This window comes from Tyto alba, unplaced genomic scaffold, assembly GCF_018691265.1.
Source record: "Tyto alba isolate M040663 unplaced genomic scaffold, T.alba_DEE_v4.0 Super-Scaffold_48, whole genome shotgun sequence".
Classification (NCBI taxonomy): domain Eukaryota; kingdom Metazoa; phylum Chordata; class Aves; order Strigiformes; family Tytonidae; genus Tyto; species Tyto alba.
Window position 1 is genome coordinate 3996238 of NW_024881324.1, and position 20463 is coordinate 4016700.

Below are 20463 nucleotides of genomic sequence, written 5' to 3' on the forward strand. Positions count from 1 at the left end.
TGCCTCTCAGTACCATACAAATATAATGTGCAATACTATTTTGTCTCTAGGCTAAAAAATCAATTTATTCCCATCTGAGTACACTGGCAGATTTTGCAATAGAGATGTTTGACGTTCTTGATGAAATCAACTATCAGTCTTACAACGACTTTGTCCTACGAGTTGGTAAGTCATGTTTCTACAATTATCACCCAAGGAGAACATTGTTGTTTGTTGGCTTTCCATACGCTGTCTGCAAAAGATGGCCTGTCCTGCACTCATGGTTAAAACCAAAAATCCTCCTTTAGTAGGAGTGTCACATCCATGTAGAAGGTCAGCAGTCTGGATGGTGAGCATCTGTATTAAGGAATTATAACTGTGTCCAATTCCAGTGTGTTTACTTAATCTACACACCTCTAAAAGGAAACTGCACCAATAATTTTATACAATATTATTAGTGTACCCAGTCTTGTGGATTACACTGCTTTGCATTGCTAAACTGCTGAAAACTGGGTCTGACTGTGCTTAACTATTAAGCTAAGTTGCATCTGCAAAAGCTTTGCTGGCATTAAAAGTGTGATGGGAGCTTTTTGTCCACAGATGCCAAATCACCTAAACAAGTCCTGTTTTCTCCAACAAATAAAATAGTCTGGTCTTCACAGCACAAACCTTCCCATGCAATCTTTTACATGTTATTACATGTCTTACCTCTCAGAGTACTTTCCCCCAGCCTTCTTAGAGAGCAAGTTCCCCTCTTCCCTTCCCTCCCTGCATCCTGCTCCTCTCCAATGGTATTTCCATCACTGTTCTCATTTCATTGCATAGTCTATAACACAAACCATTTTCTCCACCTTCTTTTTCTATATATTTTCCTGGCTGAACTGTGAGAATGGGCTAGACAAGGGGAAAAGTGAGGTTGCTAGCAGCGGAAGATTGTGAAAGACCAAAGACATTAAGGGTAGCAATAGGAGAGTTATACATCCTTGCCCTCCTGTACACCCTAGTAATTATAAACCCCAAATTCTCCTTGAACTCTGTTATAACTGGTCTTTCCAGGTTCACAACGGGGCAAAAGACAAGTGTCTAACCCCCATTCTTCTGCATAACTTGCCTGGGAACTCTCTTGCACAGAACCTCATGCAGGGTTTAGCATCTGTAGCTCTTCAAGGCAATCAGAAGAAGGAACATCCTCTTTTATCTTCCAAGCAAGGTGCCAAAATCAGCCAGAAATGTAGAATCAAGCCCTGTGGTTTCCAAAAAAAGACACCTGAGCCTTTTTCACATGCTCTTGTCTTCTTCCAGTGTCTCCCTGATCTTAGTTGTCTAATACTGACAACCAGTGTGCCATGCTTCCCTTACCCCATTCCTTGCATGTTCCAGGCCACTATTTCTGTTCCTCTTGGCAAACCTCCATTAAAAGGCTTTATATGAGTAACCACAGTGGAAGGCATAGCAAAGAACTGAAGATCTTTAACAGCTTGTCCTGAATTCTACTAAACTCTGCTAATTGTTCAGCTAAGCTTTGCACTACCACTGCTTTTATTCTTTTCTTAAAACAGACAAAAAATAAAATCCACAGATGAGCCAAATGTTTATGTTGTTTATCATATTGCATTTCCAGTAAGATACCTCTGATTATGTCTTTATTTTGTTTCTACTCCTCTTACAAATACAGAAGTTCAGTTGGCATTAATTTAGCATATCTTATATTCTATGACCAGAAGAATTCTAAGGCATTTGTGTTAGATCTATTTTGCAGGATTCATGTTTCCCTTGGACAATATTCTGTAAGGTTTGAAACCAAACTCATTGTTTTGTTTCTAGGTATTAATGTTGGGCCTGTAGTGGCTGGAGTCATTGGAGCCAGAAGACCACAGTATGATATCTGGGGAAACACTGTAAATGTTGCCAGCCGGATGGATAGTACTGGAGTGCAGGGAAAAATTCAGGTGAGTGCCTTCTGAGACAATTTTGCAAACTTTACATACCTGTAAATGTGGTTACATTTGCAAGACCACTTAGAAAACGCAGCCTCACTCAATCTTGTGGTTCTTATGAAAAGGGCAACATTCTCCAGATGATTCAAGCATCAGAGGTATAGTTGTTTTCCATTATATTTGCTTCACTACTCGGAGGCAATTAAATGCTCAAACAAATTATTTCCCATCAGAAGAAACAAGAGTTCTCTGCTGCATTGCACACAGTTGGAGACAAGCCTGAGAATGCCAACACTGCATGGGCCAGTCCTTGTGCTGCAGGAATTTTGCCTGAATAAGGACTACAATGAAAGGATCTGTGTCCATTTGCATCCTGCTGCATTTTATGTAGCTTTAAAAATTCCTTGGATACTTTGGATTGGACAGGCTACACAGGCAGAGAACATTGTTTTTCTGCTAGAGTTTGGCTAGAAGCTATGCTGAACCTCTCAAAATCCTCATGAACTCTTGCAGTCCTTTATCCAAAATACCTGTATAGTCTTCAGGCACCAAAAGTTCTTCTGTAGTATATTATCATCATTGGAACTGATCCAGCTTACAACAGTGGACAATTTGGTTACACATTTCAGTTAGACGGAGCTTACTCTGGCTGTGTACTTCCTCAGTTCAAGACCAGAAGTTGTGCTTCTCAGATTCAAGTTTGGTCAGTAATTTTTAATTTCTTAAGAAAATTCTAAATGAGCCCAAGAGCAGCCATATGTGTTAATTCATTCTGCTTCTGCATATTTCATGACAGAGAAGTAAAATGGGGAGAGGTGGGCAGTTCTAGGAATAACCTTAGTTGAACAGGAAAAACTAATAGTTTTTTTTTTTTTTCTGTCTCCAGGTGACGGAAGAAGTTCAGCGGATATTAAAAAGGTGCAGTTATGAATTCGTGTGCAGGGGTAAAGTCAGTGTAAAGGGAAAAGGTGAAATGTTGACCTATTTCCTGGAAGGAAAGGCCGATGGGAATAATTCACAAACACGGTCTTTAAACTTAGAGCGGAAAATGTACCCTTATGGGAGAGCAAACATTCAAACAAAGCTGGGCACCAGCTGTCCGTCGGTGTCCTCAGCTGCTAGCTTTACTGCAAACGCTGGGCTTGGAGCAGGTCAAGTGCCTGCCAGTCACACAAATCAAACACTGCATTATCTTCCTTCTGTGCCAGCTGTGAAGGAGGCATAGAGCAAAGGAGATATGGTTGTGCCATTTGCAGTGAACTTGGAGAGCAATGGTTGCCTGCGTTTTTACCAAGAGATCAGAGGTCATAGGCCATGGCATTAACCAAGGACCACTACAATCCAACCAAAGAGAACTTGAGGACTGCGTAACGAACTCTTGGGATGGAACATATAAGGGCTAGCAATTCTGTTAGGAAAAGTCAAAACTGATTTTCTGGAAATGAGGAATATTTTCTTGGCATTTTTAAAGGGTAAATGAAAAAAAAATGAGATAAACGTGCAAGCAATTATCTATGTGTGTGTGTGTATATATATGTTTAAATCTATATATGCACATATACAAACAGACCTGTGTAGACTTACTAGAGATTTATAGAGATAAAAATAAGCATTTATTTACACATCCACCTGCAATGACATAGCAAAGAGATTTCTCTTGCTGTCATAGCCAGCATTGTTGGGTCTGGGATTAGCTAAACTGCATTTAACTGTGGAGTGTGGGGCAGCTGGAGACTCTCCAAGGCTACAGCAAGAGTTAGAGAAACCGTGCTCCCAGTGCGTAAGTTGAAGCAATGAGAACAGTGTTCATTGTGCTGTCAGTGGCAGATTAATGAAGGCTGGATTCAGCTAATTGCTAAACCCTATTTTTTTAAAAATTCTCCTTGCATGCTCCAAAAACTTAAAAAAAAAATCCAATTCAAAGCATAACACTGAGATATGAAGTAGATAAACCACAGAGCTTAAAGGTGTGGCAGAAGAGCAATATATATTCTTTCCATTAAAAAAAAAAAAAAAAAAAAAAAAGGGTGGTAGACTTTAGAAGTTGCTGCCTCTTCACAGGGCATTTGACTCTGTGCAAGACAGAGGAGCTACCCTGCAAGCACAGCAATATGCTTATGCAATATAGAAACATTCCTTTATGTACAGTGCTGATTTTATTGAAGAGTAGAAGGCTGATATTATTTCAGGCTTTTACAAACAGCACAGGTCCTGTGGCTCAGTTCCAGGATTTAGTTTTACCTTTCTAAACAGCTCAAAGAATAGTCCTGTACTGGTGACAAACATGCTGTTGCTAGCTTTGTGACATTTGTATGCTTGCCAGCATAGTCTTCTGTCTTAGTTGATTTTTAAATTTAAGCCACAGTTTTATTATAACTTGATTCTACCCAGGCTCACTCTTCAAAGCTGTACAATTATAGAAAGCTTTACAGCTTCTGAGAAACAAGAGCAGTCAAACTTTGCCCAAATGAGTACGCTGGCAGACACGCTGGGATTGTGAGGCCTGCTCTTAATCTGCATAAAAGGGAACATATTTTGACTGCTTTTTTCTTTATTGCAGTCCACATCCTATTGTTCATGGTTTCATCTTGAAACGCTGATTTGGGTGTGAAACGTGGAGTGCAGCTCCGTGCTGGAGGAGGGGGTGGTTGGAGGTCATCCTGCCGAGCGACATGTGCTCCAGGGAGACGTCCTGGTAGGGATGCACAAGCTAACCAGCCTCACTGCTTTCCAAAACAGAAGCAAAACTTTACATTGTCTAAAAACAGGCAAAACTTCCCTTTAACTACAAAAAAAAAACAAACCACCTCCCCCCCACCCCCCAAAAAAAAACCCCAAACCAAAACAGACATGAAAAACCCTCCCGAGACTACAGAAGTTGTCCAGATTGTACAGTAGAAAACTTGCATGTACTTAATGTCCCATTTCCCTTGGTTGGGCCTATTTTATTGCTGATTTCAGTGGAAAGAAGATTCTGAGCAATTCTCCTGCAATCAACATTTGCTTTGGAGCAGTCACTGTTTGCGTTAAAAGCGTATGGACAAATACTGTGTCAACAGATGCAAATGGTTAAAGAAATGCTGCAGGAGTTTCCGTTCTCCATGAAGCCACATCAGGCTGCTGTGGGACTCCAGTGGTTTTCAGCAGGGTTTTTAATTAATTTTTATGTACCCTGTCAGCTAGGTGCTTCATTACAAAGCTACCAAAATTAGTGTTGTGAGTAAAGTGACTACAAAAAAAAGGAGTATTGCTTCCTAACTGTACTAGGTGTATGCACTCTGGCTGATCTGTGGAAACTCACTGCATTTCTTTATCTCCCTTACAGCTATCCAGGTCCAGAAAAATTCAGTTCTAGTTTTGAGGCATTCAAAGCTATTTAAATAAATACATGTAGAGTATACAGATTTAAAAGAACAATATTTGCATAATTAAACTGAATAAGTGGTATCCATGTAAAATACACTGCATATTTATGGGGTTTAGTTGGTTTGTAAGAACTAAATCATCACGCAGATAAGTTAAATATTTAAGCAAAACAGAAAACATTATGTGCAATAGCATTAATCACTCAGTTCCACTCACAAAGAGCCCAAGTTACACAATTTTTGAATCAGCGAATTTGGTATAATTTCATTTATAATAATGAAAGCAGTTATTAAAAGCATCTTCAGACCCTAGCAGGAGATCTGGTAGTACATGAACACATAGACCAAATACAGCCATTTACCCACACCAAAAGCTCGCAATGAAAAATTATTTCTTTGTTACTGTTTTAATAGGTCCAAGATAGAGGCATATTGCCGTTGTTTCTTTTATCACTAAGTGGACAGTGAGCAGAAACGAACTGTCCCCTGTGCTAATACTTCCAGGACCGTTCTCATTCCCAGATTTATTCCCAGCCTAGTCCTGGAGTAATGTCAGTGGAATGTGATGTAGCAAGGTACATTTGGATCACTCGTTCTCATGTTTTAAAAGATTATCAGGTGCTAGTAAGACTACTCCGAAGTCTTTCTAAGCCTGATCCCTCTCTCCGACAGCCGAATGGGGCACGTGACTTCTGTAAGAACGATTTTCGTGCTGAATGGAGGGACATGGGCAGGAGCAGCCCATCATCAGCCTCTCGCTTGGCCCTCCTGCGGGAGGTCTGTGCCCCCATGAGCAGGTTTTGGGGCCCGGGCTGGCTTCTTGGTGCTCCAGCCTGCCCAGTGTGCGTGTGACGGTGTACTCGGAGTCAGGTTCCAGGCTTCACCCAAGCCGTCCCATTAACATTTTTCGTGTATTTGTTGTGGTGGTTGTTGCTGGTTTTACTGTGGGGAAAACTACATTCTACTACGTAGTCCTGGTCTGAGCCGTACAGATTCATGAAGAAAGTTCAGCCAAGGCACAAACCAGTAAAAAGCCACGTGAAAATGATAGGCAGTGTTCAGCAGCCATTCCAACAGGGAAAACTAAATGCCTGTTGAAATCATGATATAATGAAGCTGTGCTCTTGCCTTTGTGCTTTACCTTCCTATTCATATAATTTTTCCCCATCTTCCTTTTCTGTGTACATTTGCTTTATTTCAGGCCTTGTGCAATAGCTTTAAATGACAGATTTAATCTCTCTGCTCTTCTGCATTCTTTGATATGTTCAGTAAGTTTTATACATGGAAAGAGGTAGTAGTAATGCTACTGATAACCCCACCAATGCACATTTTCTGCCAAATCAGAGAAGGTTGTCATCAAATTTTTATTGGCAATTGGCTGAAGATCATATGTGGCCCACTCCAATATCCCTGAAAATCACCACAAGGATTTCCTTGGATTTTTGTGGGATTTGGGCTGTGTCCATCTTCATGCATGCAGTTGTATTTCTTATCCTGCATTTATTAATATTCTGGTCAAGCTCTGTCACTTTTGCCTGGGTGACCTTGCTGTAGCCCCAGCAAGGAGTCAGTTCTGCCCCACAGTACCCAAAAGTCCCTCACGTTTAGCTGAGGACAGTAACTTGTTGCACTGTGGGCAGAATGGCCTCCTGCACTTCTGTTCACTGTTTTGTGCAGCTGTTAGCTTGAAACAATTAACAGATACGAGCCCTACAACAAAGCGATGCCATTTTGGCGTGTCAGTGTCTGTCAATAGCAAGCACAATATTTCACATCAGTTTGCACGTTTTCTCTTTCAGATAATAGTAATAACCGAAGTCTTTCATTCTTTATATAAGGATATAGGTATCAGAGATCTTCAGACTAATTTCAAAGTGTTCCTATGCTACCTTTATCTTTAAAAGATTTTTTACCTATTATCCTTTGCTGAGATTACAAACTGGGATTCAGTTGAATTACTGGCTAGATATTTCTGAGCATTTTCCATTTGCATTGACTAGAACGCTGTTTTATCCAGCCTGTAAAATGCGTTGTTTTTTGTAGCTGCTTCCTGCTGTGGCAAGTCACACTCCCTTGTCTTCACTAAAACAGACGCAAATTCTCCCTCGCTTTCTCTAGGTGAGACTGAGAGCCAAAAGCTTTGGCTCGTTAGGGCTGAACCTGCATCCCTTATGTGCCCACGAGGCCTGCAGAACTCACTAGGGGTTCAGCATGCTTCTGAAGGTCAGGAGTTGAGCTTCTGCGGGCCAAGTTCTGCTTTGGGTTACACCGATGTCTCGCGTCAGCACTGAACTGAGTATTTTACAGCACTGTAACTGAAAGTAGGTCATGCGCCTAAATCTCTTCCACACTTTGCCTGTAATTTATCCGCAAGGCAAAAGAAAGTGCTTGGGAGTCACTGCTCGAAGGGAAACCGTATATGACCTGTGCCATTTCAGTGCTTTGAGGAGTCTGAACACATAGTAAGTAGCGTGAACCATTTTCATGTGTTGAATTCCTGCTTGTAGCAGAAACAAAGCGTTTTCTTTACATCAGCAAGTCCAGATTCCGATTCTGTGTTCTGCCCAGGCAGGAGGACTATTTAGCCATAATGTTCTTTCAAGTTAGAGTTTTGTATTACAGTGAAAACTGACATTTTTTAATTTGTGATAAACCTGTATTATAATGCCTTATTTATTTTTAATCTTGTACAGTGTTACGAAACAACAGAAAACATTGGCCTTTCATGTATTATTCACTTTAAAAGATGTATTGTATTATGAAATTTTGTAAATAGTTTTAGCTCGGACAGGTAATTGCATGTACACTTGTATAAAAAGAGGCAAAAAGGCACACTTTTAACAAATGTTAACAATTTTTGTAAGAGACGTTTTACATGTGCATGGAGATTATAAATCCTTTGGAAATGGACGTCCTTTTGCTTTTCCTTACAATCTACTGCATGCCACTCATGCCTGACTTCAGTAAAGCAAAACAAAACAGTAAGTTTTCCTAAATGTTTTTGACATATCACTTCTGGCACAGAGTTAAATCCACTAGTTGCATGTGCATTCAGCAAAGCAAAATCAAAATGCAAACAGCAAATAAAGAAGAAAAATAATTTTATGATTGTGATCTGCCAACCTCAGTGTTCCAAGATCCGTAATACCGTATATGAAAATTGTTATCAACATCTATGCTGTCTTCATAAGGTACCTTCTGGTCATTAGAAGCAATAAACTCTACTTACTGTAATCTAAAAAGCAAGCAGATATTCTAGTTCATAATGGTGTAATATCTGACATTCAGTGGGTATTCTCTGATACTGCATTTGATGTGGTATTGTCATCAAGAAGGACCAAGTGTCAAACCCATCATTGCTGTATGCAGGTGCAACACTATGGAAGGTAAAGGAGGTGAATTTGTCCCATTGATGTTACCCAGAGTATATTTCTAATGTGGTAATAAGTTATTGTATGTGAAAGGTACACAATGCAAATAGATTGTTTTCCTAGATACATACATATGTATATATATGTATGTATATATATAAATTAATTTTGTTGCCTTATTTTTGTTAGCTGTTTTGACTTTTTTTTCAAATAACTTCTGTTGCTAATCAGAAAGTAACAGAACTGTGAGGAGAAGATTCACTGGGTTCTCTGGCTTTGAGCCGTCCAGGTTCTGTGCTGATGCTAGTCCTGCTCCCTCTAAAGTCACGCTTACAGGGATGCCTCCCTCGGGCATCACAGCCTAACCCACCACTTCAGGCCCATGTCAGTTAATGACATAGGAATAAGGAATCAATATCCAGCCCTCTAGCTGATTTTTCCCATGTTGCTTCTGAACAAAACTTTAAATTCGGGGGGTATTTTGCATGCGTCATTTTTAAAGTTGTCACATCTGTGTCACTACAGCTCAGGACTGCTTCTCAAATTAGTTATATACTTGCTGTACAATCAATGAGGAGTATTGTAGGAGCGTAAGACGGAGGTTGGTGACAGAGGAAAAAGGGTGTGGACTGCAAATACCTTCTACTATGGATTAATAACATTTTGTGTTTTACAGATTTGAGCTAGTTTTATAATAGGAGTTAGAAATCTGTTAATTTGTTTGTTTAATCAGGTGACTGTGGGGTTAATTAAGCAGTACAGCTTCTGGAAGTACTTCTGTGGTCATAAGATATAGATTCATACAATGTATCCCAGTTGCCTGCATATAAGAACCACTACCTTGTACAGAACTGCTTCATTCAGCAGTTAAGGGTTTCTAACAATCATCAATTAACTCATCTCAAATGTAGTGGGATTTCCATCTCAGTGTGGCATAGTTGTTGTGACAATGACAACGTGGACTCTGCTTCTCTACCCCAACCCTCTTTATGATTGGTTTCTTCCAGAACTCTGGGTAGACTTTTTTTAGCCTTTTGTTCCTTTTAATCCCATCTCTCACTGAGTTTTCAGGCCAGATCTAAATCATGAATAAATATATAAATGTAAATAAATGGGAGAAAGTACGTATAAAGGGGGGCTGCCTGTTGCTCTTTAAGTACTCTTCAAAATGTCACACTGCTTGGGAGGCCGAGTATGACTTGTAATCTGATTGGTGCAAGGGCAAAACCAGGAAAAGAATTAAAGAAAAAAGAAAAAAAAAAGCACAAATTTAGCAGGAGTATGAAATAACAAAAAGAAAATAAGCTTTTGAGATAGCAGTTGCTGAAGGGAAGAGGTGAAAAGCCAGTACTCCTTCTGAAGTCAGTGGTAAAGTTCCCAGTGACATGGGACAGGTCTTGAGTATCTGAGCTGGCAGAACCAGATTCCTAGTGCAACAAAAATGAGGCTTGTGTTTAACTGCACAGCCAGATTAATTTCTGAGTTTTCACTTCTCTCTACATTCACAAAGAGTGTTGAAGATCTCTTGGTGAACTGCTTTCAGAATTTCAGAAGGACTTCCTAGAAATGGTTGGAGGTTGTCACCTTTAATGCCTATTTTCGGATCATGCGGAAGCACCTTGAAATTTGAATTAGCATTGGTTAACGTGCATAGCCTATGTGCTGGAAGGACTTGGTTTTGCTTGTGCCTTACTGCATGCTGGAGGATCTGTTTCTTTATATTAGGATCCCCGTTTTATGCCTTCTGTGGCATCAGACATGCCACACCTGCATAAAACTGAGGGAACAAACAGTGCTGCATCACTGTGAAGCTTTTTTACTACTTCCTTTCCTACTTTGGTTTACTACCAGCACAGCTATGTGGGTGCAAGGAGTGCTCCAAGTGTTTATGGAGGGAGGCCATACACAGGCACATGTGGGTCCAAGCTAAATAAGAACAGATTTCCTAGAAAGCTCAGCACACAGAGTGAGCTGAGTTCTGCAGAAAATCTGCCCAGAGAGTTTGGAGCTCCTTTGAAAAAGCTGGCTGTCCTTCTCTTCGGAACAGGCGTATACAACACGTTGATTAAAAACATCCAGAACACTTACCTATGGCTTGTAACTGCACTGCCACAGTTGCTAGACATATTTTAGCCTGCTGGTGGTAAAACAGCTAACACTCCTCATTGTGGGCAAGGCTACAGTGTGCTTTAATTACTGCAGTTGTGCAGACTATTGTGTCTTACTTTCAAGTGCCTGACCTGCTGCTTTGATCCTAGACCTGTCAATGGTGGCATCAGTTATGAAAAATTTGAGCTGGCACATTGAAGTTACGTAGGTGATATCTCGTGTCTTTTACTCCTTAGTGCACACGGGTGCAAAGGCTGTCCTTACATTTTAAATGCCATTTGAGAAACGTATTAAGAATTTTGAGTGAGATGTAGATGAAAATTACTTACCTGTGCCATCACAAAATTGCTTCATGATAATTATATTTTTAAATTGTTCCAGTAGAAATCCTTCTTCACTTAGAATTCCTGCTTTTTTTACAGTAACATTACTAGGGTTCAATTAAGAAAAAAGAAATAAAGTGATTGTGTAACTTGCTCCCATTTACAAGTACAATTGTCTGCACAAATTTGGACTTAGACAAAGCAAATGCTGAGTTTCTTTTCTGCATTCAAGCAGCTGGTTATTACACAGAAATAGCTCTGGAAAATGTTACAGAATACCATAAGAATGAAAGTAATGCTTCAGAGTTACTGGTCTATAAAACAGAGACCAAGAGCAGTTACCGTTTCTAGTGTAATTTAACCCAATTCAGAGAATTCTAGAGCAGTAATATTATTTTCAGTGAAATTCTGACAGATGTTAAAAGCCTCTTCTTGGATGTTCTTTTTCCATAATATACTTGTGTGTAGATTTGTCTGTGTGCAAATCACAGACAAATACACAGAATGTGGATAATGGTGCAAAACAGTAGTAATAGACACATTTCACAGTTTCAAGCAGATTCAGCCACATTTGACCCATCTCTTAAAATCCTTGCCACTAAAACTTCTGTTGCAACTCAGATCTGTCTGGATTTTCTCCTGCTGAATAATCCTTATACTCTCTGCTGTCAAAAGGTTCACTTTTGCCCTGCTGGTATAAGTACAAAGTTTCTACTTGGAAATGAGATGTGAAGTATTTTTCTGATCTGCTAACTGAAAAGATTTAAAAAGCGTACGTGATTCCTTCTTTTTATAATTAGATGTTCAGCAGCCTCAGGTCAGAAGCAAAAAACCACTTGGTGCATGTGTTCTACAATCAAAATTGATCTTCCTCCACAGTGTCTATTGTAGGCTTACCTATAATTTTAAGCACGCAAGAAATATTTAAATGTAATAAGCACCATAGCCCTAAGAGGAAAATGGTCTAGGTATGCCTGCCTGCCTCTTAATACCGCATAATTCTTCTTCAGATGTAAAAATGTGACCTGCAGCTCATAAAACACTGCTTCTTAAGAAATTGGTGCCCCTGCTGCCCTTAACTTGCCTTCAGTTGTTCAGTGCCATCGAATTTTTATTGCAGGTGGTTACCGTCCGCTCAGGCCTGCTCACCACCTCTGTCTGTAGGTCCTCCACCACGTGGTTGTCAAACTTCTTTTTCAAAAAAAAAAAAAAAAAAATGTTTCAAACCCCAGATTTTTCATATAATAGGTGTTTCGGGGGAAAGAAATAGCTTTGCCATAATCTGGTTCGGAAGCAGTATGTGACAGCAAACCCAAAAGAGTGAGTAGACGCACAGGGTGGTGGGAGCATGGGCATGAGCAGTGGGGTGGGCAGCGAGGCTTGGCCCTGCCAGCCGCGGGCAGGGCAGCGTCTGCTCGTGTCCCCAGAGGAAGGACAGAGAAACAAGACTAGGGTAGCCTAATTCACATTCCCTAGCGGTTTACTAAATACATGCAAACCCATTTCCAGGGTGGTCGTTATGTGTGTCTGGATGTCAGTCTATATTCAAAATTAAGAGCAAGAAAAGATACAGTCTTGGCGTTTGATAAGGCTGGAGGAATTGAAGTATTCAGTATGAAGACCGTGTAAGAGGAATCTTATCATCTGCTTAACCTGCAGATATTTGCAGCAAATTCTTCATTGCTTCCAAACTAACTTGAATACTCTCGTTAGATTTTGAAAAATAAAAAAAAAAAAATTTGCATCTAGTAGAGACATTCCATTCCTCAAAGGGTAAACCAAATGTATTCTTCTTTCTGTTTAATTGGCATACGAGGTTTCAGAAGATCTTAGTCCGAGTTACAGCCCAGTAAATTTAATGGAATTAATAACTTCAATGATTGCTGAACTGTTGGTTCAGGCCTTATTCTAATGTTTGTTCCCTTCCCAGTGGGTGGGGTCAAATGGGGTGTTGCCAGTGACTTCAAAGGGACCAGGAGGAGGCCCACTGTATCTCAACAGAAACATCTACATAAGTAAATAAAAATAATAGTCCTAACTTTAAGGAATGAACTAGTAAGTCAAGATGTCATCTTTCCAACCATTGTAGCCCACTGAACCTATAAATATTTTTTATATCTATATACCTATACACTATATATATATGTATGTATATACATAGTACAATACAATAACTTCACACTGGGTAACTTCCAATGATAGATTTGCATTAATAATACGGGTCTATTTTTATGTAAATAGAATATTGTAGAGTATCTTCCAGTCTTTTTCAGGATTGTTAAATTGAGAAGAGCAATTGAATATTTGTCCTATTTTTATGTTAAAAAGTGAATGGACTGAAATGTTAAATGTGAATGTAAATTTCTTATTGCAACTTTTATACTGAGTGTTTGCACTATTATAATTTCTGGAATCTAATTAAAAATAAAGGAAAAAAATTGCTTGAATAAACAGCTGTTTCGGATTGTTGTTTTGATTTTTTTTTTTTTTTTTAAATCAAGTTGCATTCATTAATCTATACCAGGCTGCCTTTCAGAGGGTCCGACTACAGCTTCTCCATTTGAAGGCTAAGAACATGTATCTAGAAATCCTGCAATTTTACTTCCACAATTGCTTTGAACTAAAGAACCTTGTGGGAACAACTCAGCTCCCTTGTGAGTCATGTTGACTTTCTGCATTGACCACAGTGGACGCCAGGTTGGGCCAAGTGTTCCATCCATTGAGCAAGTAGAGGAAAGTAAACATGTGAAAATATTGGCGAAAAACTGGCTACACAGACCAGAAGACGGGGAGAGGAAGCACATCTCTCTCTTTCCACAAGCCAGAAATATTTGGCCAACTTGGGCCAAGTGTAGACTGCGTAGGCAGTTTATCTTGTGCAAGACACAGAACCAACCTAAGTGCAAAACTCCATAGGTTAACTTAAAACTTATTTCAAAACTGATCAAGTGTCTCTCAAGACACTCTGTAAGCTTGGGCATGGGACCAAAGCAATTCTATTGTATCGCTTCCAAATCACAGCAGACTCCCCTCTGGCCAGCTCGGAGCGAAAGCAGAGGCACTCGGGCCCCTCGCGCCTGTCCGTGCAGATATGCCCTGAGGTAACTTGGAAACGCAGCGTCCCCTGCAATGGAAAATAGCCCAGGCTCAGATGAAAGGGGTTTTATTCCAAATGCTAGACTAAGGCTCCCCAGCTGTCTCTCTTGCAGGTTAGGGAGCAAAGTGCGAGTTGTGCAGAATTATTGTGGTGACAGTGGGTGTGATGGAACTGTTCTTGGTTTGCCCTCACACCAATGAGGAGAAGTGTTTGAGGCCTTATATAGCCAGTTTTTGTCTTCTTCTTCTCCTCTGAAAGACAGCGTGCCAGATCTTCATAACTGTCAATCAGAATAGCTCCACTAAAGCTAAAGGACATAAATAAACTGAAATTCTGGCCTTCACCTTTCATTGGACCTATTCTGCCACATTGGTATTTTAAGTTCTTCTCTTAATACCAAAATGTTCAACCCTCCCTGTGCTGTTTTGGGAGATTTTATGTATATAAATACACACAGAGCTATATATACTCGTATATAAAATATGTACATACACACACATATGTTAATGAGCTAGTGTACGTTCTGAATTAATGACCCAGGTCAGGTACTTGGAAACATTTTTCTGCCATGCCCTATTACACAGCTGAATCGCTTCAGAGGCATAATCACAGAGTATAGGAATTCATTTTGCTTAAAGGATGAGGTAGTATCAGTGGTGGGTTGCTTATATCCTCCGGTAACATTTTTGGACAAGAACACCATTTCCAGTAGCGGGTGGCTTATGCTAGAGAGATGCAGTCCTCGAATGAGAATTCTAGAGAGACTGCATGTCTATAGCACAAACCACTCAGGAGTGGAACTGGTGCTCTTGTCCAAAAAATGTTACCAGAGGACATTGTTGATTTGAAATAGGGGGAAAGGGAGAATGGAAAATTAGAACATTGTGTATATCATCCAGGCATTATTGGTGCATTCCCATCACGTCTATGTCAAAGCCTTCCAGTTTTGCAGCCATTCCCTGGGCAGTGGGTCACACAATGCACTGTTCCTGCCGGCAAAACATGGTGTTCCGTGGAAGCAAACAGTTATACAGGTACCAGTCAGGGACCATATTCTCATTTGGGCTGTTCTGATGGAAAAAAATCCACAGCTGGAAAGTGAGCCATGCAGTGGAAATGATCTGTGACAATTCTGGCTCTCATTAAACCCACTGAACTATGGAGAGAGCATCTGAGGATGGGGATCTTGCAGTACAGCCAGGCTACTTAGGAGTCCTGATCTGATCCTAAACATCCAGTCCTGTGCTGATTATTTCTGATATCAGTTGCAGCAGTAGTTTGCATAGGTTTTCAAGCTCAAGGCTCAGAGAATAGAAATTGGCTTTTAATATTATGTTGCTATGAGCCTCCCAGGCTTATGCTGTTTCTATACTTACAACCAGACATTGGTCCACTATTATTAGATTTAGCTACAGTGAGCTAGCAATGAAGAAGTGGAAGGAGCTAGTGGTGAAGAAGCAGTCATGATTGTTATGAACGTTTGCCTTTCCATTTACTAGGCATAGTCTGAAGATGCCAATGAGGGCTTTCATAGCGAGAGTGTAACGTATCAATTACTACACCACCACAGACAAAGCAAATGAGTTTCCCTATCACAACTGCTGTGCTTTGCTAAATCAGTGGGACTCCAACGACTTCATTAGCAATCTCTCATCTCAGACCACCTGGGGATGCATCTGTGCAACACCAAGAGAAGAAAGAGCCACTGATATTCATACGGCCTGACCTGCTGCACAGGACTACTCTCAGTCTGGCCACGCTACTGCACTGCACTGCACAAACACAGCATTTTTTGTTTATTATTAGATGTAATAAAGTAAAGCAAATCCATCATTTTCTGGTCGCTGAGAGATTTTAAGTTAGACATTTGTTTGGCATTGGCCAAACTGTGTTCGTACTGTTGCCAAAGGTCATGAAAGCACCACCGACTGTTTTCCCCCAAACTCTATAGTTACTCTGTATGTTTATTGAACTTTGGCAATAATATTATGTGCTCCTCAGCAGCACTGCCAACATAATTAGAAAGGAGCAGTCGTATCACAAAACACACAGCGAGTCACTGAGGAAAGGTCCCAGTTGAATATTAACTCAGATTGACTTCAGGGGTGTAGAAACACGTAGAAAGTGTATAGGACACTCTCTAGTGAATAAACAACATGCAGATAGAACACATTGTGGCACTCTGGTAAGACTGAAGTGGATAAGCATATAATGAAGACGAGTCATTGACGTAATTACAAAGGCAGGTGGTGGCACATTGATTTTATCAAGGTCAGTGACCTCATGCTATTAAAGTGTACCCAGTTTCTTACTACTGAGGTAATTAGACTTTCTGAAGTCAAATATTAATCCACCAGACATTTAGATAAAAAATATACTCTTCTCAATTTGGCATTCCCCACAGTGGTTTTAGAGTGGCTACTTGTATATTACAACCTTCTTTAAGCAAGACAGACAACAATTTTGAATGCCTTAAGGTTTTATAATTGATCTTAAGATAGTAGCATCTTTAAGTATGTACAACCTAATTCTCTTCTCATATAGACAGGAAGCACTGTCTCTGAGGGAATAGCTGGTCCATGATGAGAGAGGGAGTGGCACTGAACTTGTCTATAAGGGATAAAGGCATGCTCCTTAAGGCTTTTGTTTGCTGAGTCCCAACGTTACATCAAAGAAGAAGAAAATTTGGAAGTTAGAATACTACTTTCAATTCCTTGCAATTGGTGGACCTCGGTGAAAATTTTATAACATCAAAATCTAAATTAAAAGCATTTAAGAATATTTGCAATGGTTCAGAGACAAAGAGCCAAGTTTCATCATCCCTGAAATTAATCATATGGAAGGTAAAACAGACATTTAATCACAGAATGGTTTGGGCTGGAAGGGACCTTAAAGATCACCTAGTTCCACCCCCCCTGCCCCGGGCAGGGCCCCCTTCCCCCAGCCCAGGCTGCTCCCAGCCCCGTCCAACCTGGCCTTGAACCCTTCCAGGGAGGGGGCAGCCGCAGCTGCTCTGGGCACCCTGGGCCAGCGCCTCACCCCCCGCACAGGGAAGGATTTCTGCCTTAGATCTCACATAAATCTGCCCTCTGTCAGTTTAAAACTATTACCCTTTGTCCTACCCCCACACCTCCTGACCCAGAGTCCACCCCCCCCCTTCCCTGTCCCCCCTTTAAGCCCTGGGAGGCCGCTCGAAGGGCTCCCCGGAGCCTTCTCTTCTCCAGGCTGAACCCCCCCAACTCTCTCAGCCCGGCCTCCCAGGGGAGCTGCTCCAGCCCCCCCAGCATCTCCGTGGCCTCCTCTGGCCCCGCTCGAGCAGCTCCGTGTCCTTCTGCTGTTGGGGGCCCCCGAGCTGGCCCCAGCACTGCAGGGGGGTCTCCCCAGAGCGGAGCAGAGGGGGAGAATCCCCTCCCTGGCCCTGCTGCCCCCCCTGCTCTGGCTGCAGCCCAGGGCACGGGTGGGTTCTGGGCTGTGAGCACACATTGCTGGGTCACGGTCAATTTTCCATCCACCGGCACCCCCAAGTCCTTCTCTGCAGGGCTGCTCTCAATTGCCTCAATCCATGTGCAGGACCTTGAACTTGGCCTTGTTGAACTTCATGAGGCTTTCATGGGCCCACCTCTCAAGTCTCTTAAATAAGGTTTTGACTTTCTGAGCAGCCGTGAAACACAGTTAGTATATCAAGATTGAGGTTTTGAGTGTGAAAAATCAGATTTGTTGTCCAGCTGGACAGATCTAGTCATAGCAGAGGTACACTACCCAAAATCTGTAAAAAATATATAACCTGAAGCACATGTCATGACTCATGTATCATTAGTACAAAACCATTTTTTTTTTCAGATAGATTATGAAACCCCCAAACCATCTGTCCAGGATTCCCTAAAGCCTTCCTCTCAGGCTGCTTATGAGATGCTCGTATAACAGGACTTGGAGTGTGAATTATACCACACTTAGGTCTGTTCCTGGACACTGCAGCCAAAGACACTGACCTTGACTCTGGCCAGAAAAAAGGTCACTGACACTCTGAAAAATGGGACGTTCCAACAGTTGAAAAGGAACGACTTCCACACTACCACTACAAATAATGCTGTATTTTTCTCCAGTGATCTTAATCAGCAGAATTCTACCAACTATGAGGAAAGTCTTCCAAAAGGTGAAAACTTTAAAGTTGCTGGAGAGCAAGTTCATAAATGTATATAAGTGTTTTTCAGGCACTGAAAAGCTTGTTTAACAAACCACAAAGGATTCATATAGTCCTTGGTTTCTGAAGGTTTCAGCAAAGGTTTGCTGGTGAAAAGGCTGGGTGGCATGTTCTCTGAGGAGCAGCTGAAGACTTTGGCTTTGTCTAGTTTGGAGAAAAGGAGGCTGAGAAGTGACCTCATGGCTCCCTACAGCTTCCTGATGAGGGGAAGTGGAGAGGGATGTGCTGAGATCTTCTCCCTGGGATCCGTGGGAATGGCTTAAAGCTGCATCAGCAGAGGTTTAGACCGGACATTAGGAAGCATTTATTTACCAAGAAGGTGGTTAAACCCTGGAACAGGATTCCTGGAGGGGTGGTTGATACCCCAAGCCAGTCAGTGTTTAAGAGGCATTTGGAAAATGCCCTTAATAACCTGCTTTAGCTTTTGGTCAGCCTCGAAGTGGTCAGCAGTTGTCTCAATGGTCATTGTGTTCTTCTCCTCCTTTCTCCTTTCTCCTCCTTTCTCCTCCTTTCTCCTCCTTTCTCCTCCTTTCTCCTCCTTTCTCCTCCTTTCTCCTCCTTTCTCCTCCTTTCTCCTCCTTTCTCCTCCTTTCTCCTCCTTTCTCCTCCTTTCTCCTCCTTTCTCCTCTCTCCTCTCCTCTCCTCTCCTCTCCTCTCCTCTCCTCTCCTCTCCTCTCCTCTCCTCTCCTCTCCTCTCCTCTCCTCTCCTCTCCTCTCCTCTCCTCTCCTCTCCTCTCCTCTCCTCTCCTCTCCTCTCCTCTCCTCTCCTCTCCTCTCCTCTCCTCTCCTCTCCTCTCCTCTCCTCTCCTCTCCTCTCCTCTCCTCTCCTCTCCTCTCCTCTCCTCCCTTCCCCTCCCCTCCCCTCCCCTCCCCTCATTTTCTCTCTTCCTATCTTCAAAACACATATATAAAATGTTTATTTTGTATTTCCTATCACAAATTTCAGGATTTTCAGTACTTCCAAGGCATGTAATTCCTACTGAAATAAGTGGAAATAAAGCGTTAAGGTGCTTTTGAAAAGACCCTCTGAGTTCCTCTGTGTAGCTTTATGTACCTAAAGAGGCTAAATCCACAGGGAGTGTTGGACTCTTTCATTTCAATGTCCATGGCTGCCCAAGGAGCTTACGATTCACAGGGACACAGGGTCTGCTCCTTTTGCAAGCTTCACTGTACCTAATGCTGGAAAGACCAAAGGAGGCACTATTCTGCAAAAGTGAGCTCATGATGAGGCTCCATGCTGGTTTCAGCCTTCATGTCAACAAATGAGATGTTCCAATTCTACTTTTACTGAGGAGTTCACCCTTATCAGCAGTCTTACAGCACCCCTGTTTGACTTGCTTATAGACAAAACACAGATACAGGAAGAATAGGATATGGGAATTTGAATCACATTTGCATTTTAATAGATATGCATTTTCATCCATAAACAACTCATAATCTGGGTGTAAGCCTTCTAACTCATTTAGGAAATACTGTTTAATTTCCTTTCATTTTACTTTTTATCTTGACTATTCCTTTAATCTTTCTTCCAATGTATTCTTTCCACGTGGCTCTAAATTTAGGAAAGCATTTTCACCTCTGTGTCCCTCTCTTCATTTCTTTTTCTTCTTTTTACCCTCCTTTTGCTCCCCACCACCATTTCTATTCTCCTGGCTCTTCTTTCTTCCTTCCAGTTCTCCAAAAAAGAGCCGCCCTACCATGGGTCATCAGACGGAGTAGGGTGCTGAGCTCCACTTACCAGCTCCTACTGCCTATTGTGTAGTTCTCTGTGGAACCATCCTCTCCACCAAAACCACCAGAGTAGTTGCAAGAGCTGGGAGGATTCCTGATACTGCTCTGCCCACAAAAGACTGCCCCTAGCTCCTAACTGCTTGGACAATTTTGCAAGATTTGTGACTTCACAAACTAGAACTAATATACAATTCAATATAATGTGTTAGGGAAGCATATGAGCCAAGGGTTGGTTCAGCATCCAAGTTCCCTTCAGGAGAATTGTTTGGCAACATGATCACAGTGGGAAATGAAGAAATTAATAGAGCAGCAATTGAAGAAGAACAGTCTCTCAGATTAGACCAGAATAC

The 20463-nt window shown here is 41.4% G+C and overlaps 1 protein-coding gene across 5 annotated transcripts in view; it reads left to right on the top strand.

The window, feature by feature from the left end:
• Nucleotides 1-12326, top strand: part of ADCY1 (adenylate cyclase 1) — a 169239-nt gene extending 156913 nt beyond the window's left edge. For 2 of the 5 annotated variants that reach the window (XM_042806792.1, XM_032998860.2), the window contains exons 18-20: nucleotides 51-165; nucleotides 1804-1928; nucleotides 2803-12326. In XM_042806792.1, the coding sequence (XP_042662726.1) occupies nucleotides 51-165; nucleotides 1804-1928; nucleotides 2803-3141 (579 nt within the window). In that variant the 3' untranslated portion in view covers nucleotides 3142-12326. Of the gene's footprint in view, nucleotides 1-50; nucleotides 166-1803; nucleotides 1929-2802 lie in introns of those variants that run through there. The other 3 variants (XM_042806793.1, XM_042806794.1, XR_006166890.1) reach the window with 3 other exon arrangements.
• The last annotated feature ends 8137 nt before the right edge of the window (nucleotides 12327-20463 follow it).